Source organism: Artemia sp. Qi Xiang Cuo, chromosome 6 (assembly GCF_049724085.1).
Source record: "Artemia sp. Qi Xiang Cuo chromosome 6, ASM4972408v1, whole genome shotgun sequence".
NCBI classification, from domain to species: Eukaryota; Metazoa; Arthropoda; class Branchiopoda; order Anostraca; family Artemiidae; genus Artemia; species Artemia sp. Qi Xiang Cuo.
Window position 1 is genome coordinate 24,745,649 of NC_142799.1, and position 25,998 is coordinate 24,771,646.

Below are 25,998 nucleotides of genomic sequence, written 5' to 3' on the forward strand. Positions count from 1 at the left end.
GTTTTTATAATAGCTATTTTGTCCTGTTTCTTTTTTTTCTACCTGTTTTTCTTCTATTTCCGGTTTTATTTTAGTAATACGAGAATGGAATATTCGAGAATTTTGAACTTGCAAAAGAGTTTTTTAAATAATAATTTGAAATTGTGAAGAGGTGTGGTTACGGCTCATACAATTTTTATAATTGGAATATAAGTAAAATGATGGAACTCAGTGTGTCTAATATATCAAACAGTTGTGCTACTATACTGTTTCATCTAGGCATGATTACGGCTTAGGAGTCAGATGAGAGTAGGTATGTGTGTAAATAGGAGGACAGTAAAGGTGTAGTTTAGTTCCATTAAAACAACTTATTTCTTACTGTATATTATTCAGTAAATAGAGCAGCAATTCAGTAAATTTATTCAGTAAATAGAGCAGCACAGATACTGTCCAGGAGACAAACGACCATTCTTTATATCCAATCGATAAAAAAAGCTGCTCTACCGAAGCTCTGCTGCAAAGCCCTAAGGACAAATGGCAACTTTCTGTGTTTGAGAAGCCAGATATGAAACAGCTTATTTAAAAGACAATAGGGGGCTTGAAAGCACCATCCTGGGAAACCATCTATCATCACGTAAATGTTGCTGCCAGAAAAAAGTTAAGTAGAAAGCTGCTTTAAGTTCTGCCACTAAGGTTAGGTTGACTTGTGACTGCTGGTCTGCAAAAGGATCTGGTTTTATAGGTATCACTGCTTATTACTCCAGGAAGATGAAAAATGAGCAGAGGTTGCACCAGAGTGTTTCACATTTCAAGAGGCTTAATCATTCTCAGACAACTACTAACATCCTTCCATTAATCTAAGTTGCAATCAGGAAGTTTTTACTTACAGATAAGATGGTAAGCATTGTGACTCTAGGCAGTGAGCACCTTCCTGAACTTCATGTTTTGAACATTTTCTTCATTCATTTGTTATACGCGCTCTTTGATTTTGGTCCACTCAAAACTTAGCCTATGACATCCCAGGATAAGATTGCTTGCAATCCTTTGATACAGTCGAAGATGTCGATCAAACTGGTGAAAACTATTCAGACGGCCTTTCTGTTCCTTGTTCTGAAAACTCCGGAAGTAAAGATACTTTTGCTAAAGACTGTGATGAAACTGATGCAGTGTCTATGGAAAAGGGTGGGGAAAGTAATGGAGAAGAACAGTGGGGAGCTAGGGGTCTGTCGGAAAACGATGTAGTAGCACAGGCTATCTGAAGACACTTTACACTTGCTCAAACATTGAAAAAATTTCGAAAATTATTTAGAAAACTAAAAGTTTCCACTGTTCAGCATGGTAACTTTAAAAGATGTTGCAAATAGAAGTGGCCTTCGTTCTCATATCCCTCTTGACATGAAAGTGCGATGGAATACCACATTAGAAATTACTGAGTCTACAAAAAACTTAGGTAGTCTGAAAATAGTTTTTACATTTGAAGAATATAACAATTTTGTTTGGATTCCCTTGCTTATTTCCAATGGCTGGACTCTACTAGAAGCTGCTATTACCGTACTTTCTCCCATGCACAATGCCACTGTAATGGTAAATTCTTCTTACATCCAATTGGCAGTCGATCACATATAGTCTTAGAAGGGCTTGAACTCTTTTGTAATACTAGAACCGGAGATAGTACCATTGCTACACCCCTCAAAGAATTCATAGTCCTCGAGTAAAAATAAGTACTCTGTGACAAGCCTTCATTTCGCAATTAATCTTTTCCAAAAGGCAGCCTATCTGGATCCTTCAATATTTGACAGGTTGTCACTTGTGGATCGTTCTCTGGTCCCTCAAAAAGTGCATTTGTCTTATATTATACCCTTGAAATATTGGCAGATCCAGAGATTCCGGAGGGGGGGGGGGGTTTAGCTAAGAAATAAAATTAGTATTTTTGGATTGTGCAATTATAGTTAGTTATAGTCGAGGGTGTCACTACCCCTTTTCCTTTTGGAATGGGCTATGAAAACGTACCTACATACTCAAAAGCATGCCCGCATATATTCTTAAAACAAAAGTTTCAAGTAGTAACAATTTACATGATAGAGCAAGTGGCATGCTTTGGAGAAAGTATTTTCTGCCACAAAGTCACGGAAATGTTCGATATAAGTTATCAAAAACTGCAATTGTCCTTATATTTGCATCCCTTTTCCCTTTGAAAGAAAATACTTAAAAAATACTTAAAGAAAGTATTATGTAGCAAAGAGTCTAAATTTCTTTGAAATTCGGAATTTGAGAAATTTCTTTTTACTTATTTACTAAAGACTGAATTTGGTGGAGGGCCTAGAACAATATTCTCTAGCGCAAAGTGCCATAAAAATATGCAAAATACCCTTAAACCCTTAATTTCCCTTCGAAAAATTTCCACACACATTGGGTTGGAAATAATTAACCTTGTTTCTTCTTTCATACCGTACTTTTGTTTAAGATGGCTTCCGAAATCCAAATATCAGGATGGGAGGAGTGTAAAGTATGGTCTGGAGGGAAAAATCGCCCCCTCCCAAATCAACTATGGGCTCTGCTTAAACACTAATGACTTTGAGCTGACTGCATAATTTCATGCCGAAAATTGTTTTATTTTCGAAATGTCCGGGCATTTCCGAGAAGTTCAAGAAGAGGCTGTATAAACATAAAAGCGCATTTTTGGAAAAAAGGGACGGGAAAATGGAAGAAGATAACCATGAAGAAAAAAATATGGCGATATTTGTGTGCACAGACAATTTTTCGCCCTTTTATTGGAAATACTGCACTTTTTTGCGGAAAAAAATGCTCTAATAGTACTGGTTTTCTCAAAAGTGTTAACGCCAGAGAAAAGTACTACCCATGGCAAATGGCAATCCTGACAAGAAGTTAATGAGAGACTAATATTTAATGTTGTCATATTGGACACCTATTCATTTTCTAGACTAAAAACGAAGAGATCTTTTCGGAGCTGCCAGAAACCGCTCTAAAGCACCTTAGCGTACTACTACTAGCGTCAAGCGAACAGGCATTTTTGATCCCTGAGTATTTCATGCAAAATCAGTATGCCCGGACAATGTCCAAACAAGGTGAAAGCACAAAAGCACAATTTTTAAATGATAAGCTTTAAGGCTTGAACAACTGATGCTATAATTAACTTTTTGATAATAAGCCAAAACTCATCATTTACAATTTTTCTTTCCTTAAGCTTTAAGTGTTCGAAAAACAGCTGTTTAAAAAGCTGTTTTTGAACAAAACAGCTGTTTTCTGTTTTTACCATAAAACAGAACAGAAACAGGTCTTCTGTTTTTTTATTGACCTGTTCTGTTTTATTCAAGCCCTGTTTATTTATTTTCTGTTTCTTCAGAAAAACAGAACAGTGCCCATGCTTACCTCCAATGTGTTTTTTGGCTATCTGCTTGTTTAAAAAGGTATAGGAGGTCACTTCCAAAGTTATCACTTCTCTATTTGGTGCATGTGCCCCAGCTCTCTGAGTCCTCTTAGTCGCAATCGCACTTTCTGAAGAATTTTGTTTTCCCGCTGCTGTTGCGTTTGAAAACCTTCATTTGAGACTCTGTCCTGACACGTTTTTTTCTGCTATCTGACGAAGGCATTTTGCCTCAAAGGCTGAAACTCTGTTCATCTTCAGCCTTTAGTGTCCACATTGCTAGCGTCAATGGCAACAGGAGTGATCAACAAATTCAAGAGTCGTAACTTCATGGGTTACATTTTGCTCATCTCCTTAGTGCTCTCATTGGTCAACTTCGAGTTTGTTCTTTGACCTTCTCCTTGTTTACAGGGCATAAGAGGTCACTTTCAAAGTTATCACTTTTCTATTTGGTGTGTGTGCCCAAGTTTTCTTTGTTATCTTAGTCGTAGTCACATTTTCTGAAAAAAAAATTCCGCTTTGTTGATTTCGAAGATCTTCATTCGAGACTCTGTCCTAATATGTTTTTCCTGCTATCTGACGAAGGCATTTTGCATCAGAGGCTGAAATTTTGTTATCATCTTCAAGCTTTAGTTTCCATGTTTTGGAGGCGTAAATAGCAATAGGAGTGATCAGCGAATTCAAAAGTCGTTACTTCGGTTCCGTTGGTAGGTACTTGTTTTTAGAGAAAGAAAATGATCTCTTGAAGCTCGCACTTTCTATGGCAAGTATTTGTTTTATATCATCGGAGTAGTTTTTGTCTAATGATACTAATGATACTAGCCTCCCTAGGTACGCGAACTTGGTTACCGATTCGACTTCTTCGCCAACGCGAAGAGAGGATGATTTCAGATCTTTTGTGGTACGCATGACTTTTGCCTTCTCTGAGTTTTTACATATACAAAGCTATATGTGGCAGATTCAGGTTCGGGTCTGGCCGTGTAATCTACACTTTGTTTTACTTACTTGTTAAAGTCATTGGCATAAGCTGGTATTTTGATGTTAGCGCCGTGAATCATCATATCTACGTTTTTCTCAAGTAGGGACAGTGTAGCTTGCAAAAAGAGCTTGAAGAGGGCATGCAGCCTTGTATTAAGGCCGAAGTTTGGCTTTCTGGGGTCTCAACTGAGCTACAGCATACACATTTTTATTATGTTGTTTGTATTTTCAAATACAAAATTCTGGGACCGTAGGGGGGCAGTATATGCCACAATCCATTCCGCTGCAATAGATTGAAGGTCTGCTTGAAATAAATAGTTGGTGGATTGCTTTGCCGTACTCAAGGTACTTTTCTGCCAGTTGTCTTACCATAAGCATCTGGTCAATGATAAACCGTTCGATGCAAAACCCGGCCTGTTTGTTGCTGATTCTACGATCTGCTATTGCATTGATTCTGTCTAGAAGAATCGTCTTTATGATTTTGGGTGTGTGATTTGTAAGGTCTATGGGCTTATAATTCTTGCAGTCATTTTTTAGTGTCTTTTTGAGGAGAAGGACGCTTAACACAACTAACTGATGAAAGCCTGAGCGCGTAGAAACAAAAATGTAAGGGTTTGTACTCCAACGCTTTTCTAGGTTTCTTCCTTTTTTGTGTAACTATTAAAAAGATTGATCCATCTTTTCAAATTATTTGATAATATATGAAAACATTGGTTTGTAACACTTTTGCTTTTTACAATATGAAAAGGGTAACCCGTCCTTGATATATATTTGTGGACTTATATATAATTCTTAGCCCATTTTTTTTTTTTTACGTTTTTTATACTTTTGTGCTGATTTGTTCAGCTTGACAGACTCTTGTTTGAGTAAGCAAAACACCACTAAGCAAAAACTACCCCTAGGATAAACATTTTCAGGTAACCGTCTCAACCCCACCCTACCTTTTCGCATTCCTAACCTACATTTTATTTCTACTTTTAGAAAATGCACCGTCCTTTAACCCTTCAGCACAGGATTTTAGTGTTCAATTCTTCGGGAATATTCCTATTAAAGTGGGACAAGAAACATCTTCGTCAAGAAATATCAGCTAAGCTAGAACAACTTGGAACGATAAAACTTGATCCAGAATTGGACTCAGCTTTCCTTTCAGTTGTAAGCATTTTTTTGTATTGCTCCTACGAATTAAAAGTGATTATTTTATTCCTCTTCTTCTTTTTTAAATCAAAGCTGTTCTTCTTCTTCTTTAATTAATGTTAGTTTAACTTTTTTAAAGACTTAGGCTAACAAACTTTTGGAAAGGTATTTAGAAACAGTTAATTTTTTTTAGTCAGTTTTGCATAAGTCGGATTGTCAGTTTTGCATAACGTGTGAAAAAGTTAACTCCATCCGAGAAATATAAGAAAAAATGTGTGGTTAAAAACGAAAGGCAATAAACCAGCTTAATTCCAAAAAGTAAGCTTCGACAAATTATTAAAGTTTTTAAATAAAGTGCATTTTTATTTAACCGTCGTTTTTAGCTGTTTTATTTTGTCCTTATCTACTGCAACTATTTTTTAGAGAAAAAACTTCTGACGCTATTACTAGACTTATCTTATTAGACCTTGATGGAACTGTAATGACTGAAATGAACTTTAATAAATTAATAGAAATGTAATAGCTAATATCAAATTTAAGAAACAAATAGCCAATAAATAATTTTAACTGCTAAAATGTCCACCGTTGACTATAAAAATTCATGATTTTGCATCTAAAGACTTTACTCTTAAACTTCTATATTTAGTCGTTTATGTTTTTTTTTGTCCTTGTCAGATTTATTTTGAAGCTCTGTGATTGGTTGTCTTGTAAAAACTTATTTAAAAAATTACACTTATAAACAAAATTGAAATTTATACAACAAAATTAGAATTGGCATAAACTGGCAATTGTTTCTTAAGGCTACAGCGATAAGCTGTACGTATATTTTAATGAACAGCTGATCTTCAATGTAACTACAATTAATCCATGAATAAAGATGGCTCTCACTGTCGAACTTATTCAAATCTTTGAAACCGGCAATGCTGACCCTCAGCTATAGCAACCATCTGCAGGCCTTGGTCAGGTGGTTATAAGGTGGGAAATTGTCTTCATAACAATCTAAACAAGAAGAAGAAGAATGTTGGTCCTTAGTTGCAACAACTTATGTTATGTGACAGTATTTCGGTATCTAAATAAGAAGAAGAAGAATGTTAACCCTCAGCTGTGGCAACCCGCTGCAGGGCCAGAATTTAATTCCAATGGTGATACTACGAGAAACCGTTTCCAGAGCAATCTAAACACGAGTAAGAAGAAGAATGTTGATGCTCAGAGCCTGGTCCAGTGGTTATATTGTGAGAAAGTATCTTCGTAACAATCTGAACAAGAATAAGAAGTGGGATTTTGACACTTAGCTTCGGTAACCCGCTGCAGAGCCCGGTCCAGTGGTTACGTTATGGGAAAGCGTTTTCATAACAATCTAAACAAGAAGGTATTTAGTTCCAGAAGGATTTAGTTCCAGTGGTGATATTATGGGAAAGCATTGCCATAGCAATCTCATTAGGAAGAAGAAGAAGAATGCTGACCCCCGGCTGCAGCAACCCGCTGCAGGGCCCGTTCCGGTGGTTATGTTATGAAGAAGTGTCTCCATAACAAACTGAATTGGAAGAAAAAGAAGAATGCTGATCTTTGTTCACGTCACGAGAAATTCTGAGAAGCAAACAATTAGAAAAGGAAGGATGCTCTATGTTTTCAGGATGAATTTACTTTATTCCAGGGTTTTTCAGAAAAATTTGGATCTTCAGAAAATATGTTATTTGCCTGCTTTATGCAATCAGTATAAAAACAATTTAAGCCTTAGCTAAGAATTATGAATCAGGATAAAAAAGCAAAAATGCAGTGTGTTAAAGGGTCAGGTGGGGCGCAGATGAAGGCTACTTAAAAAACATAGTTCATACAAGAAATTATCGACGTCTTTGCAAACTCGAAAATACTTTGGAGTCTCGGGTAGAGACGCGGGCATCCAAGGTCCTGCATAAGGAGATTTTTGGGTTAGTCTGAAAAGTGGTGGTCATATAAATACTCTGCAAGTAGTGGCAAATATAGACTGTGGAAAATATGATGAAGAATTACTGGTAAATGTGGGTGCGAGGAAATTTTTGATACTGTTGAGTGGCTGGGGAGCCTCCTCTTGGCAAATACGAAGCTCTTCGAAAATTATCGGATAAAACTTCAAAAGATTAAATACATAGCATATTTGAGCGTGGAAAATATAATGGCTGATAAAGTGTAGAAAACAGTGGCTGATAAGTGTGGTTAAAGGAGAACGTTCTGATAATATATGTTGGGGAGGCTCTTCACAGTAAGTATGGAGTATAGTGGAAAGTGCAGGCGCTATTTGCTAATGTTTATGTAAATCTAAATTAATGGGGATAAAATATCCATAGTTTATTATCTATGACATGTTTGTCTGTTGTCCCATAATCATTGACTGAGCACTTTCTTAGTATGCGTTCTGATTCCTCTTTGAATGATTCCTCTTTATTTCTGTATTTGTTAGGGTTTTTTTTCAATCACTTTAATAAAAATTTTAAAATGAAAGGAAACATAAAAAAAAAAGATTCCTTGCTAATTGAGTTTATGTTTACCCTCTTCTACCATGCAAAAATTATGGCTTCCCAGATTACGCAAAAATATACTTACAAAACTAGCTCAAATAAACTGACTTATGACGTTGGTTGGTACTTCCGAATTAGCCAGTACACACTCGAGAAGTGAAGTTAGGTTAATCCTAATGAAATGCACCAGAATTTGATGAAAGCATAATACGGTACTTGTCTGTTATAGCGCCTATGTTAAGTTCGGAGATCACACTGCCTTTCCATGACGATAAATAAAAGCTCAAATAGGGATAAAATCTTTTTAATAGACAGGACAGGATAACTTTCACAAATAGGGATAAATTTCACAAAACTACTAAATATTTTGGTCACATATGCAAATACCGTCATCAGTAGAAAAACTAATCATTGACTAAGCACTTTCTTAGTATGCGTTCTGATTACTCTTTGAATGATTCCTCTTTCTCTGTTTCTATATTTGGTGGGGGTTTTTTGTTCTTTTTTTCAATCACTTTAATAAAAAATTTGAAATGAGAGGAAAAATGTAAAAAAAAAAAAAAAAGATTCTTTGCTTTACTAAGTTTATGTTTAGCCTCTTCTACCATGCAAAAATCGTTTGATCCCCCCGAATGTATTAAGGATAGTAAAATAGATATTTGATTGATGAATTGGGGACCATGTAATCAGAAAACTTAAAAAAAAAACAGGAATTCAATTTTCAAAGGAAAAGTTATTTAAGTGTTAAAAGCGGGGGCAACTTGAAAAAAGATAGGTGAGTAAAAAATCAACAAAAATACGCTAAAAGCATGCTGTACCAAACAGCTTTTGAAGTCTTAGCTTTCTTTTTAAGGTGTTGTTTCCTTTGGAAATCAACAGATTTTTGATGTCTCTATTTTTTAGGACAAAAATAGTTGTCAAATCCTAGTTTTCAGTCATAGTTTTCAGGGCTTAGAAAATCATAGTTTTCAGGTATGAATAGGCCTATAAATGGTTCAGGGGGCTAAAATTGTTTTCATTTTGATGTTGTTGGTGTTTTAACTATATGCATCAATGCCACCAAACATAAACGTATCAACTGTCGAAAATCAAAAACAGTAGTGTACGGTTCTGAGTTAGTTGCGTTGTGTAGAAAAGCACTCAGGAATAAAACTTAATATTATTGGGGGAGCGGGAGGGGGCCAAGAATAAAAATTTATGATCCAAATAGAAATTTTTACCTGTACTGGAGAGTGACTGGAAATTTTTCACTGGCTATTGTTAGGCCCTGATTTTTAAAGGCTTTATATGACTGGGCAATTGCAAAAGAAAATTAAATCTCACTTAAATTTTGGCAGAGAAAAATAACTTTCAGAGAACTTTTGCAAAACTTTTCTTTGAACACACAATGACTTCATAAAGAAGAGAAGTTAAAAAATAATCTCCTAATAACTATGGGGTATAGGAAAACCCTGCTTAAATTTCAAATTTGGCATAAAAAAAAAAGAAAAAAAAGAACTCTCTCAGTAAAAATGTGCTAGCATTTTATAATAATATTCTATAAATAGTAGAACACTACAATAATAATATATAAATATGTAAATGATAAACCAGCGTTATTGAATATTTTGTTCTTTTTTTGCAGTGAATGTCTTGATTTGTAGCAACCAATATTACAAACAGCTCTTGACATTTTTAAAACCAATTATACTGAAGTGGTTGCATGGGGCGGTAGAGAAAATAAATGATTAAGATAGGTACGTTCATAGCTTTTTTAAGAGGAGGGCAGGGGGCAATAATAAAAACAAAATGACATTTTGAATGATAATAAGGGTCCCGAGAACCCCTCCCCTCCTCTGCGTACATTTCTGAGTTAAGATCAACTCTTATATAAGTTTATTTAGGATTTTGAATGGCAAGAAGCTGAAGACCTAGCCGGTGATTGGGTCCTGCACTTTCCAACGTGGAAGCATATGGAAGAGTTTCTATCGAGTATAAGAGATCATCTTCCAGAAACAGCAGAGGTAATATAATCGACCATATTCTAATTCAGTGCTGCCATCCATGTTTATTTATGCTAGTCCCCATTTTCCTCACCATCTTTATTATTTACACTAGCCAATCATCGCTACTTATAATGAGTATAATATACTAATTAACATAATAGGATTACTATTTTTTACACGACGTATATTGGTTTGAAAACTTTTCTATTAATTCATGTGACATCAATATAATACCGGGAGTTCTCCGCAATCGATCTTCTTCGAAACGGCTAGGGCTTTCTTAAAACGGGTGAACGCACTTGGGTTTTGGCCCTCGTAAATGGACCCTCACTTCGCTCAGCTGGTACTTGAGCCTTAGATGGGGTGAGTGCAGTTCAACTCTCTGGCCTCAAAAATCAGCTAGACTAATCAAGCTTGGAACTTGAAAATCTGTGCAAAATGGTTGTGTATAAGAATGTTGTATAATGGCTGTATATATAATAATGATTATAAATAATAAGAGCATAAATAAATTCAAAAAATTCTGAAAAAAGAACAAAAACAGAATATCAAAGCATGAATCTGGGAATATAATATCATTAGTGTACGAGAGCCAAGGGCTTGAACTGGTGATTGTAGCGATCTGAAGCAGGTGGCTTTGGACTGTATATGCAAAAACCTAAGGCTCAAGCCCCCGACATCTAGTCAAGTGCTGAATAATGTGAACGTCTTGATGCTGTATAGCCTTGTTGAATATAAAAGGGTTGTTTTGTAATGCTAGTACTACCACTAACTGCTCACTGCAGTACTAAGCAGCCTGAAGATAACATATTTTTGCACGCTCCCCCCCCCCCTCAATTCATTCAAAGCTACATTATTCACCCCCTCTATGAAGTTTCCATTTCCTTTAAATCCTCCTTTATGACCTTTTTTCAGCCCGTTCGGGGCCGACCAGCTCCTTGTTATCCCCCAGATGGATTGCTAAAAAAGTAATCTTTGGCAACATGTCATCATTCATCTGTAAAACTTGGATAATTTATCTTAAAAAATGGAGTCGAACCTCATTTTTTTACAGCTTATTTTTTAAAATTTGATTTCAAAATTTCATTTTACTAGGAAGGCTAATCGAAATAACAGTTACCATTCCTGAATCAGCTACAAATGACAATTTTTTCTCGCCAGCCAGTTTTCTTTTTAAACGCCTTTTTTATTTTATTGTTCCTCTGGGCTGTGATAATATGGGTGGTGTTACTGTTACTATTACCGAACTCGAGGGTATTTCTGAAATTCATAAAACTAATATTATTGCTGTGACAGAGGTTCAGTCCCAGAACCCAGATTTCCTAAAAATCCGCAATTATACTCGGTTTATAAAACTTAGCCCTCTCAATCACCCCCTCTGGAAAATTGCGGGTGGTAGATTATTTTTTGTCTGAGATAACCTCCAGCCAAAACTCAACCTAACCCACAACTTATCAGATCACGGGGAAACTCTATGGTTGAGCCTTAGACCAAAATCACTTCCCCGCCCTTTCAATCCACATGTAACTGCCGTCTTCTATCATTCCTCTAACCAAAGTACTGACCAGAAACATAAATGTATACAACGATTTCTTGTAAGTTCTGACTTTGTGTTATCGAAGTATCCGAACGCTGGTATTTCCTTACTTGGCGATGCGAATGACCTGAGGATGGACTTTATATGCATCTCTCTTAATATTAAACAACTGGTTAAAATATCTACAACAAAAGGTAACACCTCTCTCGATGTTATTTGTTCAAACATGAGTTAGTATTACAATTCTCCGCAAGCACTGCCACCATTAGAAGGCAGTTACCACTATTGTCTTCTTTTTTCTCCCTCTTAAGCCATTGAATATTCCTTTAGTACTTCCATAGTGGTTTGCCGTCCCCTTATCGACACACGCCTTTTTTCTTTTGGATCATGGCTGACCAGTGAAAATTGGTCAGACCTTTATAATTCTAATAACCTTGATGAGAAAATTTTGATTTTTCATAAAAAACTAATGATTCCTACTCATTATGTTTCCCAGAAAAAAAAAATCAGAAAATGTTCCAGTGATAAATCTTACATAAATAATCACATAAAAATGTTGATTCACACGAAAATAAGCTTATTAAACAGGGGTAATTTAGCTGAAGCAAATAAATTAAGAAAGAAATTAAAATGTCAAATTAGAAAAGCTGCCCGAGCCTACTATAAAAATAAAATTAAAAATTTGTGCCATGATCAACCAAAAAATTGGTACTCTGAAATTAAAAACTTACTGACAAGAGTCAAGAACAACTAAATTTTAATATAAATGAACCTCCAAAGACTACAGCTAATGACCTCAATAAGTTTCTGGCTTCTATTGTCCAGGGTCTCCCACCACTATCTTACGCATTTCCAGTGTTCCTGATCCTTTTTCACTCCCACATATTTCTCCACTTGATGTTGTAAAAAAAAATTGAAAAACTAAAACGATCAAGCATTTACCCTTTAGATATTCCTGTTCCTCTGGTTAAAGCTTTCAGTGATTACCTCTCAAAACCCCTATCCACCCTGTTTAATGAAATTACCGAATCTGGACAGTTCCCTCAATTTTGGAAACAAGGCTTTATTACCCCAATCAAAAAGAAAAATGGGAAGCCTGGCTTTGATGGCATTCGTCCTATTACCCTCACCTCGATTTTTTCAAAATTGTATGAAAGTTTTTGGGCATAGTCTTCCCTGTAATAGCCCATAGCATGTATGTCCCAGCCCATAGCATTGGGCTGTTTCTTCCCTGTAATTTCTTTGTTGACAAAGGCTTCTAGTTATGAAGCCAAACATCTGAACTTTTATTATTATTTGTACAAAAAGTTTTTATAAACTTGACTAAAAGCTTGACTAAAATGTCATAAAAACATCTTTAGCAACCCAATGGGCATACTCCAAGATATTGCCTGTGAGGCCTCTTCCCTTGACATGACAGTTAACCCTTCTAAACCCGCAATAGTCTCAGTAAGTTTCCTTAAATCCCCTCCCCTTTTTCTTATTCCTTTTCCTCCTGAAACCTCTGTCACATCTCTTAAGCTCCTTGGTGTTACAATTTCTTCCAATTTGAAATGGGATGCCCATATAAATAATATCCTACGACAAGCAAACTCCTCGCTTTCCCTCCTTAAACTTTTAAATAAATTCAGTTGCCCCCAATCACATTTACTACAAGTATACATTTCTTTTGTGCGTCCCAAATTAGAGTATGTTCGTCCTGTGTGGCACACTTGCCTCTCAAATGAAGCAACACAAAAAATTTAAAATGTCCAAAAGAGAGCTCTAAGAATTATTTTTAAAGAGGGTAAGATACCATATTTGCATTTGTTAAATATTTCAAAACTAGAGACCCTCAAGAGACGAAGAGATAATTTGTTCCTCCGTTTTGGTAAGTTGCCACTTTTGAACCCCCGTACTGCGAACCTTTTCCCTGAATACCATGAACCTGATAGAAATCGTCCTCCACGAACTGTGTCCCAGTCTATCCCCACCTTATCTCCCATTGTTTGTACTACCTTGCGGTATAAGAAATCTTTTATCCCTTTTTTTACTGATATAATAAATAGTGGTTAATTTGTACATAAATTTTGTCTTTTCTCTTATATAATAAAAGAAACAGCTCGTTTTTCTTTATACTCTTTTTTTGTTCCCTATCTCCTTTTTATGTTGTTTTTTAAACGTTTGTTAATGTATATATTATTTATTTTTTCAGTTTTTATCTTTTTATCTAGTTGCCATTTTGCAGTTTTTGATATAAGGGACAAAGGAATCATATAGCATTCCGATATTTATTTATTTATTTATTTTTATTTTTTTGCATCGGTTGCCAATTTTTTAGTTGTTATGCTTTTGTTATGATTTTCTTGCTTGTTTGTTTTTTTACGGACTTCGAAATTCGAATTCGGCCCTTCAGGGCTTGTGATAGTAATTTCTCGAGATAAATATCTCTATCTCCTTAAAAGATAGTGGGACCTCATTTTTTACAGAGCTTATTGTTTAATATATGGTCAGTCAAACGAGTAGCAACAAATATCCTTAGACAATTCCTCTGGAAATCATTTAGCATTATCTTTCTGAGCTTTTTGAAGCGCCCAAGTTTCAGGCACCACCGTCTCGATCTGTAGAGATATTTGGAAGCCTTTTATATATGCCTTTTACTGTCTGATTGTGGAGGAATCGTATCAACTACCTTAATATACTCAAAAATCCTATTTGAAATTCGAAAATCCTGCTTCAGAGGTCGAAAATTTTTTATGAAAACTATATCCATAAGTTGCGGTGGCCAATATCACGGTTGCCGCACAACTGAAAAGGACATTTCTCTAGGGATATCTGAACCAGCGCTAGCTAGAACCTCTTACAAGTTGTTGGTCTCGCAGCAAGTTATACTGTAAATAATTTAGAAATCAGTTGCGCATAACGTCTTTCGATTTTCTCGAGTGTGCTTGTTGTTCCAGAGTTACTTTAGCTAAACTATGCGAATCTTGACATAGTAAATGATCCGAAAGACTTCTCTCAAAATACAACTAATTAGGAGCAAAATTGTTTTGACCCATATCCAGGCCCCCTACCCCCCCCATACTCCCAATAAAATGCATGATTTTTTTTCTCCAGAGAATGATTTCTGAATTTTTTGAGCTAATCGAACACCCAGGAACAAATATTCCCCTCTTTTTCATTATAAAATTGTGTTTAAAAAAAATGGCAACTTGTATAATTCACGGCCTTCGCACCAGGAAATATGGGGGTCTTGTCATCCTCGCTGGCATTTGTTGAAGCTTACGAATATATTTTAATTGAAATCCTTATCTCAAAATTTTTATCTTATGTATTGAGGGTAGCAAAAAAGGTACCGGAGGGTACTGTTTGCCCTCAAAATCCTTAAGAATCGTAAAAAGGGCAATAGAACTTTCAATTTCCAATCAGACGAGACCCTCCAAAGATTCTACTAACACCCCTTCGACACAGAATGGCTTGGGAAAAATGATACAAAATAATAAATAAAAGACATGTCGCTCTTTACTTAGGACACCCTTCTAATGAAAAACAATAAATAATACTATTAAAAACTAAAAAGAGCAAGTTTTTTTCCCACCCAAAATCAATCCAATATTTCACCCCTTGATAAATAAATATCAGTAAAAAAAAAATATTACTAATCACTAATAATGATCATGGAGTGGAAAGCACCCTAAGTGATTGTTTTCTGATTAGTGATCAACGTGGTGCTATGCACCAAAGAGTATGAGTAACTTTCAAGATTGGGAACTAGAGATAGTGTCGACAAAAATTACTGACGCCATCTAGCCTTGGCGTTTCTTAGCATTTTTCGCAGACTTTGAAACTGTGTTTTCTTCAGAAACTGAGGTTAGACACTTATTACTGTACTAATTTTGTCATTTGCACTAGCCACAATAATTTTGCCTTATTATACGCTAAAAATGCCAGAAAGCGCCAAACGCTGGGTGGTGTTTGTATTTTATTCTGTTTTTTTTTTTTTTTTGTCAACAAAAAAAAACTTGCTCGCTGCCTTTGAGTCCAAGCAAATTTAGTCCCAGATTTTGCATACAAGTCCAGTGGACATTGTCAGTCACGCGTCAACCCAAAATTAATCCAATCTTTCATCCCTTAATTCTCTGACAATCTACCTTATTTCTGCCCTAGGAATGACATATGGACGGATGATAGATAGACTTATCAATCAACAAATGGAATGACATAATTTCTATACAATCCTAAAAAGGCCTTATCCCAGGTTTGCCTCTCAATCACTCGGACTATCTGTCTCGGCTTTTTCTACAATTAGCCATGTCTTGATGCTTGCAAAATACTTGATTTTAATTCAAGGAATTCTCCAGGTCCCAATCTTGTAAGCTACTCATACTCTATGATACGGAAACTTAAACCTCGTCATGATTTGTATCATTCTTCCTGCCAGCAGTATTTTTTGTAAGTGGATCATTTCTAGACAGCCGGCTATGATTGGACAGCCTTCGAAAATTTCGTAGGCTCTGATCGGCTGTTCAATTGAAGCCGGCTCTGCTGCTGCTGACAAGAAGAATGATGTCAGTCAAGACGAGGCTTTACCTATTATATAAAGGAAGGTGGTAAGCTTCAATAGTTGTTAGTATTAGAAACGAATGTTCTCTTGCAGATATGCTACTTTGAAGAAGGAAGCTATCTCCTTCAGCGATGTAGAAACGTTTCCGAAGTACTTTCTTTCGACTACACTGAAGAAAAATGAGAAAAAATAAGAAATGAGAGACTGTGTTGCATATAGGATGTCTTTTAGAATAGGAATCGTTTGGTAATGTATGAATTCCAAGATCAATAATATAGAGAAAATGGATCGCACTCGGTAAAAAAAAAAAAAAAAAAAAAAAAAAAAAAAAAAAAAAAAAAAAAAAACCTTGTAGATAATGAACCACTGAGCTTATAAATGGCTAATTGCTCTTTGCTAAAATCACTGTGGCACCGTGACAAGAACTTAGAAGACAATGATGAAGGTTTTAATTCGAGTATTTAAAGATTTTAGCTGTATTAATGTTTGCTAATGGATTTATGTCTTTCTAGAAATATGAGATCTGTTCAAAAAATTAACTAAATCTTTCTGAAAAAAGCAGTTGTAAATTTTCTGAATCATGCTTTTAATATAATAAGGATTATTTCTTTACTCCCTTTTTCACACCTTTTCATGTCGAAAACGGCTCTTTAAGGCTATTTACGGCCTTTAAGAGCCGTTTACGAGAAGGGCAGTTACGATTCGTTTACGAGAAGGGCAGTTTACGAGCAGTCGTTTACGAGAAGGGCAGTTTACGAGAAGCCGTTTACGAGAAGGGCAGTTTACGAGCAGTCGTTTACGAGAAGCCGTTTACGAGAAGGGCAGTTTACGAGAAGCCGTTTACGAGAAGGGTAGTTACAATTCGTTTACGAGAAGGGTAGTTTTAGGATCACCTTTTCGAATAGTTTCCGATTTCTGATTACTTATCCATAGTGGCTTTTGTATTCTTGTAGGCTACATGTTGAATTTCTTTGCATTATCTCCATCAAAACTGCATACCTTTTTAGGGGAATTCAATCATTATTTCTAAAATAATGTAAATTGTCATGTGCCAATAGCCTTATGAGTAACTTCACTAAAATACATTGAATACATTTATAATGAGTATATGCAATATATTTTGCTGTTCCATATTTTTTAATCGAAACTTCGTTTTGCAGAGCTAAAATTTTTCGCCTTTTATATTTGCAGCTTTACTTTTGGGAACAAAAAGTAACTTTTGCAACAAAAGACTAAAAAAATTTTTAGCCTCAGCGCGATTCGAAACTTCTTTATATACTGTTAGTCATTAGTTTTTAGATTCTTCTGTTATACGTTCTGAGTAAAAGATTGACCACAAATTAGTATGTTTTTAACAAGGGGGGGGGGGGTAGAAATCAGCTTCTCGACATCACAGTTTTCTTTGCTACTTTTTGTTTTTTCGAAAATTAACAGGCCTTTCAAGAAAATTTATACAATTGAGAAATGTGGACTGCATTTGCTGACGTTTTGACACTTTCCAATCGCCAACTTGTGTTATTGGCCGTGTCGCCGAAGAGCCACCTATTTTAAATTTGTAAACCGAAAAAAAATCTTTTGAAGTTAACTACAGCAAGACAGAGGAAATACTCAATTATTGTAGTTAGCTTCAAAGCTTGGTGCTTTTTGTTTCGTCTGTTTTTTTCTGTGTTGAGCACTAGCGGTTGATTGGTGGAAGTCCTTGCTGTCTTTTCACTTTCGATTTTTTTCAACTGCCTGGAAATCACTCCTTTTTTTCTTTATCCTTTTTTTTCTCTTTTTTTTAAAATCAAACTAACTTGTGGTTTGATCAAATCATGTTTTCTTTAATCAATTTTTTTCTTTTCTTTAATCAAACGAACCTGTGTTATTGGCTCTGGCCCTGTCATATTGATGAGTCACCTTTTTTAAATTACAAGACGTTCTCTTTTCGATTATCTCGACTCAAAACATAATATGCGCCCTGTTGTCCCATTGGTAAATGCCTTCAAGTTAAAAATGCTCAAAAGTATCGTCTTTTTTTCATTGAATGCCTTTTGAGCTTGAACTATTGGCCACCCGCTAACGGTTTTTCGGATATACAACATCTTCAGTTTAACCCAAATATTAAAACTGGAAATCATATTCTATTGTGGAAGAAAGATTAACCCAAATAGTTTTAAAATGGGACATAATTTTAGAACGGGACATCACGTTCCATTATGTTAGAAAGATTAACTCAAGTAATTTTAGAACTGGACATCACGTTCCATTGTGTTAGAAAGATTAACCCAAATATTTTAGAACTCGTTGCATTGTGTTAGAAAAACTAACCCAAATATTTGTAGAACTCGTTTCATTGTGTTAGACTCAAAGACTATCAACCTTAAGCTCTTATTTCATATGTGTAAATGAAGAGAAAAATCCAATCTCAATATAAATTTTCTTTGTTTCTAATCTCTAGAAATAAAGGCAATTTGTATTTCTAGTTTTTAAAATCAATTTATTTCTAGCTTCTAGAAATTTCTCGCAAAAATCGTAACCGAAGCTAAACAACACCTGTTTCGAATACTAATAGGCCACCATAGCGTAATGGCCATCAGTAGATAGGTTGTCATTACGTAATGAGGTTAGTAGGATGCTATTCATTAGTTTCTGTTCTTGCACAATTTTGGAAAAAAGCAGTTTTGGTATGGCAATAGCGTAATGGCCATCAGTAAATAAGCCATCATAGCTTAATGACCCTCAGTAAATTGGACATCATAGCGTAAAGACCATCAGTAAATAGGTCATCATAGCGTAGTGGCCATCAGTAAATAGGCCACCGTAGCGTAATGGCCATCATCATTGCGTAATGAGGTCAGTTGGATTCGATTTAGTAGATTCTGTTCTTGAATAGTCTCGAGAAAAATCTGTTTTGGTACTTTTTTTAATTCCGTATTGGAAATTTCTCTCCGCCCTACCCCGCCCCAAATCGAAGTGTAGTGCTGATTGGAAAGTTTTTTTTCTAAATTAACATATTCAAGTTGCTTGAAACCTAAATAGTTAGGAAAATGTTATAGTTATTCTGAAAGTACTTGTATGTATTTAAAAATGTATCACTTGTTTCTCTTTGGTTGGTTTTGCCTTTTAAAGCTGTCTGATATACAAGAGTGTACTCTGATTTCCGTTTTTGTTTTTTTTTTCTGAATTTGGCAAAAATCAATACACGCAAACGTAATGTGTAAATGCATAAACCAAAAACACATAAGAGTAGAGCAATAGACGATTCAGATAGAATTTGAAGCTTGGAATATGATAAAAATTTTAAACACACGAATTAAAAGAAATATTATCGGCGCGTCAGTATTTGGCATGTTTTATCCAAAATAGAATATATTTAGCAAATTTTTTATTTTTAATATTTTTCAAAGTTTGTTTATGAAAATGTTAAAAAAGAGATGAAACTGCATGTTTCATTGGTCAATGTCTTTGGTCAATGACATTGACCAAGGTCAAAACATTGGTCAGTGTCTTTTATAAGCGGCAATAGAACAACTTGTTCATCTTTCCCCAGAGATATTCTCAGATAAAAAGTAAATGGAACACGGTTCAGTTGATTATTTGAGAAAAATAAAATACTAAATTTACGGGGATTAGTTTCTACTTCAACCCTCCTAGGCTAAAGAAAACTGAAACGATAATGTAATTTCCTTCTCTGTTGTTACAAAAGAATTTGGATTGGGAAGCAAGATTATCATTACATGGTAAGAAAATGTTACCATTACATGGTAACATGTAATGTTACCATTACACCAGAAATGTTACCATTACATGGTAAAAAGAAAAAAAGAGAGAACAATCTGAAATTTGTCTGTTTTGTCAGGCCTGTACCCTGCACAAGACCGCATCCAGGGGGTTTTGCTGGGTTTGAACCTCCTCCTAAAAAAAATTATCAAACTCGTAAAAAATTAACAAAAATGAACATAAATAAATTTTTGATGCGCTTTGCAAATTTGTGTTTTTAACCCCCACCTCCCTGAACAAAATTTTGGATATGGCCGTGACCCTGGATATTGAACGGAGGGGATTCTTCCGAAAACAGTGCTCTTCATTAGCCATTGAATAAAAAAAGTATATTCATGTAATCTTTTTTTAATGCAATTATCTAAATCCGACTAGAGCATTTTATCACACTAATCTTAATGGGTTCGTTCTGGCTGGATAGCTCATGAAAAATATTACTGACATTTGCATATTGTTTGAATCCATCACGATCTTGTAATATTGTTCGCTGCTTGACTAAAAAGTCAATTTCTGAAAAGACAATATAGCAAATATTTAGTAATTGGAACGCTTTAGTCAATAAAGGATTCAAAGAGCGTCAGGAATAAGTTGTACTTGCGTTTTTTCTAATCCCTCCTTCGCCAACGAATTCTGTATCTTAAAGTTTTAATTTGAATCAGGCTAGAAAAAAGGTGCCAAAGAATTGAAGGGGTTGGGCCCTCTCTTAAGAACTGCCGTGCAAACGAAGTGACTCCGAAAATCAATAATTAACGTTTGACTATTTAAATTTTAGGCCAAACTGTAAAAACACACTCAATACTTTCTTCGTTTCAATGATTGATCTTGCACACACAGTACTCTTATTTCAATCAAACTTCAAAGCAACTTATGAACTTTTACGTAAATAGAAAAGGAGACATGATAGGTTTCTCAGACTTCTCATACACAGCAGAGTCGAGGGGTATCTGGCTGAAAACCATGAAAAACACTTTTTTTTAAGAAGTGTGATCTTATAATAAAGATATTGCAAAAAATTACGTTTGTTTGAATCAAACTTTTACGCAAGATAGAGAATTGTACGTAAGTAGAGATTGATATAGAAGATATTTACTGAGAAGTAATTGGGCGGCATTGACATAACTTGTAGAGCATGGATAAGAGATTCGAGAATAGACGACAGAAAACTAAAAACAACACCTGATTTCCCAGAAATCTTAGAAATACAATTAAAATTCCGCTGTATTGTGTTTGAGATAATCATTTTTAATGAAACTTACATTGTTAGAAAGTGTGAATTTTGTTGTTTTTTTTTGTTGTTGTTTTTTTTAGATTAAACGGAGTAGATTTTTTTTTTAAGTTCTTGAAAGGGTAGTCCCTAGAAATGTTCTATGAGAGCGCTAAAAATCAACTGAAAGGGAATATCATTTTATCAATTTGGCAGTTTTGAGAGTTCCCTGTGATTCTACACGCTTTGATTGAAAAACTGGCCGACAAGGAACGTAAAGTTTCATTGTATTTTCAATTTAGTTTCATTATCAAAACTCAGGCTCTCATTAACTCTCGACGGTCCCTTGGTAAAAAATAGTTAATGGGTTCTTTGTCTTTGTGATGGTCAGCCGACGCTTAGGCTCGAAAACAGCTTTAAGATATCGGATCCCGTTCAAGGTGTTAGTTTCGATTAAAAAAAATTCTAGGCATAAAATACTAAATATCTGTTTATAATACCCTTGATCTTATACAAGCAGAAAAAAGATTAAAACAGGAAGCAGAAAGGATTAAACAAACAAGATTAGGGACAAAGGATTAAAAATGACGAGAACAAAAAGGATTAAAGAATTAAAACAGAAAGGATTGAAAATGATAAAAACGGAAAGTATTACGGACTATTTATTTTATTCATTGATTTTCTTGAAATTACTTAAATCTTTGTTTTGTTTTATCTTAATTTGAGTATATTTTCTCTGTTTCTATCTTAAGTTGATAGCGACTCCAGGTTGGAATCAAAATATCGTTTCCTTCGTTTCCTTCGTTTCGTTTCCTTTATTTAATAATTTTCCTTCTGTCTAATCGATGAAATTTTAGTGCAACAATAAAATTAATTCATGTGATCTCCAAAATGCTATTTTGTTGTACATCTTTTGAATCTTTCGCCTACTGTTTTAATGCGATATAGTGTACTATAATAAATTATGTTTTTTTTTCAGGCAATTTTATGAATGAATATGACATGGATACAGAAAATTCTACCTATATATATGCTTCCGTTACTATATTTTTGTTTTTAATTTGCTGGGGCCTTAATTTGGATTTTTACCAAACACCTTTTTCTTTCTCTGATTTTATAAGGTGGAGATAATTATTTACAGTTGCGTATATTTTTAAAATTTAACTCGGTGAAATTATGGTTAATACTTTAATTCGTTGTGTTTATCTGTTCCTTCCGCTTAGCTGTGCTCTACTAGTCGATGTCTGTTTAGACTTTTTGCTTGTTTTCATGTTCTCCTTTCTTCGTATTTTGTTTGGTTCATTCGTGTTTTCATATTTGTTTTTTTTTCATTCTTGTTTCTTTCTTTGTCTCTTTCGTTATGTAGTTTGTCTTTTGTTTGATCTTTAGAAATTACCCGAACTTGTAAGGCGATCGGGTCGCGATTTCATTAGTGAAGCCGGCTAGAAAGGCATCGAGTTTTTCCCTTTGAAAACGAAAGATTAGGTCGGTTTCCGTTAATATTTTCCTTTACTACTTCGTTGAAAACAAATCATGGCTTAGTCACAAAAAAATGTAAAAGATGTAAAAAAGTTTGAACCGTAGCACAACTGATTATCATGAAAGTAAAATCACAAAAAGTAATCCAACGTTCATTAACAGTTTCAATATTCATGTTTGAATTTTAATTTATCATATGTTTTTGTTTCAGTTTCAATTAGTTTCAGTTTCAATCTAAAGTTCATCAACATTTTCAGTATTTATGGTTATGTTTCAATTTTTTGATGTTTATGTTTCATATTACGGTAGCCTGCAGTAATTTCATATTTTTCGCGTAAAAAATGTATATGAATATACACTTGAATTCCTTTCAAAAATATAAAGAGGCCTAAGGTCACCCCTCTCCAAAAAGTGTGAAAACTCCTGATTCGAACATTTAAATGATGCCTAAAATACTTTTCCCATAGTTGATTGCCCTCTTTGATGGCCATGATGGCTCTATGGCCCTCTACTTCTAGTTGATGAGAGCTATTTAAATTTAAAAAGAATGCGATATAAACCGTTATCAACTGATTCGCAAAAAAAGGCAAGAGTCTTGTTGACCCTTTATTTTGCCTCTGCAACACCTTTTTCCTTATATTAGTGAATATTTTTTTAATTTCTAATTTAAGGTTTTTGAATTGTTGTAATCCCTTGTCAAAATAGAGAATCATTATTTATAATAGTTGTAAACTTTCGTTTTTCGGATGATATTTTTTTCAAAAAACATTAAAATTTCTGCGTCTAATATCAAATAATAAACTTTTAATACAATATAATTTGTAAAAGCATTTTTACGGAAAACTAAAACTACTGAAATCCAATGGCTCTGAAGCTTGTCTTAAGTTCTGAAACAGTTGCCATTTGGTTACACCATATAGATTGCACCATACATTGTTACTTGCCCCAAATAATTATTGTCCCAGTGTACTCTCTACTGTAATAGTATGAAACCATAGAAAACAGCCGTGTGTTTAGGGGATACAGCACAAAGACATATGGTGTTGTAAAATATATAACCCTAATAGAAAACAGCATTGCCATCTATGTTTTGCATACCCTGGGTATAATTGGAACATGCCTTTTATACAAATAGAGTCGTAGAATTGATTTTTTACTAGGCTTCAGAGAATAATTTCAAGTGTCGTGGAATTCTAAAATGAAGAAAAATATATTAGCTTTCTGAATTTTTGTTGCAATATTTTCTCATAGTCATTTTGGGCTCTGAGATTCGTCACCATACACATTTTTCCTTATGCCAGTGCTTTTTGGCTTGGTTATAGGTGGTACAGATTTTCATGATGTGAAAATTTCTCCCAGTTTTTATGATACTCTTCCGAGCTCAGCCCTAACTATTTGATTTGCACTATCAAGGGCGTATCCAGGGTCTTGTTCGGGGGGAGGAGGGCAGAAAAAATTACAAATCGCGTCAAAAATTTGTTAACATGTATTTTTGTTACTTTCTTACGAGTCGGACAGAAATTTCGGGGGGTGGGAATTCAAACCAAGCCCCCCTTCCTTCGATATGGCCCTGTTAGTATCTTTTATCAATTTTTATGACACCGTTCACGAAACCAGGGGGACAGAGTCTGTGATATGGCTTTTGATTATTCCTCCCTTAGGCAAAGACTGCCTTTATGAAAGCTTACCAACCACTTTGCAGTCTCCCTCCCTCCGAGCTAAATGACCTCCCTAGCCAAGGGCCTCACACGTTGTTTCGCATTTATACTTTTAGATTATATGCAATTTTGGAACCAGAACTGTCTGTTATACATTCAACCGAAAAGAAGTTTGTAATCGAGTTGTCCACTGCATGAATGAATTAATAACCTGTTTAATTATCGCGTTGACAAATTTAATGTTCAACCAAATATCACATCAATTTTTTCACATCGATTTGGTGAAGTGGTTTTTATTTGAATTATCTGTTTGTTTCTCAACCTGGGGTTACAATTTCATGCACAAAAGCTCTCAGCCGATTTTGGAAAATATATCAGCAAAAACTACCATCGGCCGCAAAACCTTGTTATTTATTAATCAATAGATTTGAATTAAATACATGTACATGAATAAACACTTAGAAAGATGGCGGGCACTCGTAACAATTGTATACTTGTTATTCGTCACATCAGTGACGTAAAATGTTCCAAACTAATAAGGCAGATAATTAAGATATAATTAGTATTTACTGTAAAGAGTTGTAACTGTCTTCTTTGTTTGTTCTTCTTTGTCTTCTTTGTCTTTGTCTTCGTGTCTTCTTTGTTCAACTCTCTTCTTTGTTTCCCTGTTTTATGGGTGCATACACTTTTTTAAAGGTGGGGTAACGACAAGGGCGTATCCAGGTTTTTTTCTGGGCAGAGGGGGGGGGGGAATACGCAAAAAAACTTAAAAAATTCATAAAAAATGTGTGTATATGCATTTTTGTTACGCCTTTACGAGTCGAACAACAATTTCTGATAATTACTTGGGTAAAGATTGCCCTCGCATCACCCTCACTTCCATGGTGATGCGAGGGCAACTGCTACCAGGAATTTTCTTTTTACTTTTCTTTTCTTTTTAGTTTTTTCTTTTCTTTTTACTTTTCTTTTTCTTTTCTTTTTACTTTTTCTTTTTAATTTTCTTTTCTTTTTACTTTTTCTTTTTATTTTTCTTTTTAATTTTTCTTTTTACACTGCGACTATAGCTCATTTTTTTAGAGAATAAATTACACATTTTTTTAAAGAATCATTTTTGGGGTTTTTGCTTGTTTCCCCTGTCGGAGACATGGCATCCCTGTGTGCCCTCCCCCGCCCCCCGCTCCTCGAGTAGTTTAAGTTTATTAATTAAATTAGAAGTAATCGTGTATGTACATGGAACTATTATGCAGTGCCCGCTTTTTTCACTTTGACTAGTGTTTTTTTCATCTTCTTTTTTCTTTTTCATATATTAGGGTCTATATAGCTTAGTGCTTGAGGTCTGTGTTCCCTGCGCAAATTTCAGGCGCAACTTGCTATTTTTCTGCAGTCCTATGGTTTCAATGAGTGGTGCCAATGAAGGGGGCACGTCCCCTAGATTTTATTGCCCTTCCCTGTCCTAGATTTTGAAAAATACCTCTTTTTGCTGTTTTCACTGAAAAATTCGCGTTTTGGTATTTTCATTGGAAAAAATTGGCAAAAATTGCCTCCTCCTCCCCCCCCCCCCCCATGGATTTTGAAAAAGAGATTTTGTCCCTCCCTTAACAATTTTATGAATTGGTACTATTGGTTTCAACCTTAGACTACGATATTCCTATCATTCCTTAGCTGAGACTCAGCTTTTCTACCGAATAAACTCTGAAATTTACTTTTTTTTTTTTTGGGGGGGGGGGGGGTTCGTTATATTGAAGAATATTTAAAAAAATACTTTTAGAAACATGTGAAGGCGGAGACATTGTCCTATTTCGTAACCAAGTTTGGATCATTCCCCAAGAAAAACCAAATATCATAATTCTGGCTGTGTG

The 25,998-nt window shown here is 34.9% G+C and overlaps 1 protein-coding gene across 3 annotated transcripts in view; it reads left to right on the plus strand.

Annotated features, from left to right (window-relative positions):
• Positions 1 to 24,849, plus strand: part of LOC148951023 (uncharacterized) — a 115,099-nt gene extending 90,250 nt beyond the window's left edge. Inside the window, exons 8-11 of one of the 3 annotated variants that reach the window (XR_016141891.1) lie at positions 5,324 to 5,494; positions 9,855 to 9,974; positions 16,130 to 16,287; positions 21,982 to 24,849. Coding sequence is in view for 1 of the 3 variants with exons in the window: in XM_089090564.1 (XP_088946690.1) it covers positions 5,324 to 5,494; positions 9,855 to 9,974; positions 16,130 to 16,219 (381 nt within the window). In the remaining 2 variants the exon portion in view is untranslated. Of the gene's footprint in view, positions 1 to 5,323; positions 5,495 to 9,854; positions 9,975 to 16,129; positions 16,358 to 21,981 lie in introns of those variants that run through there. The other 2 variants (XR_016141890.1, XM_089090564.1) reach the window with 2 other exon arrangements.
• Positions 24,850 to 25,998: the final 1,149 nt, after the last annotated feature.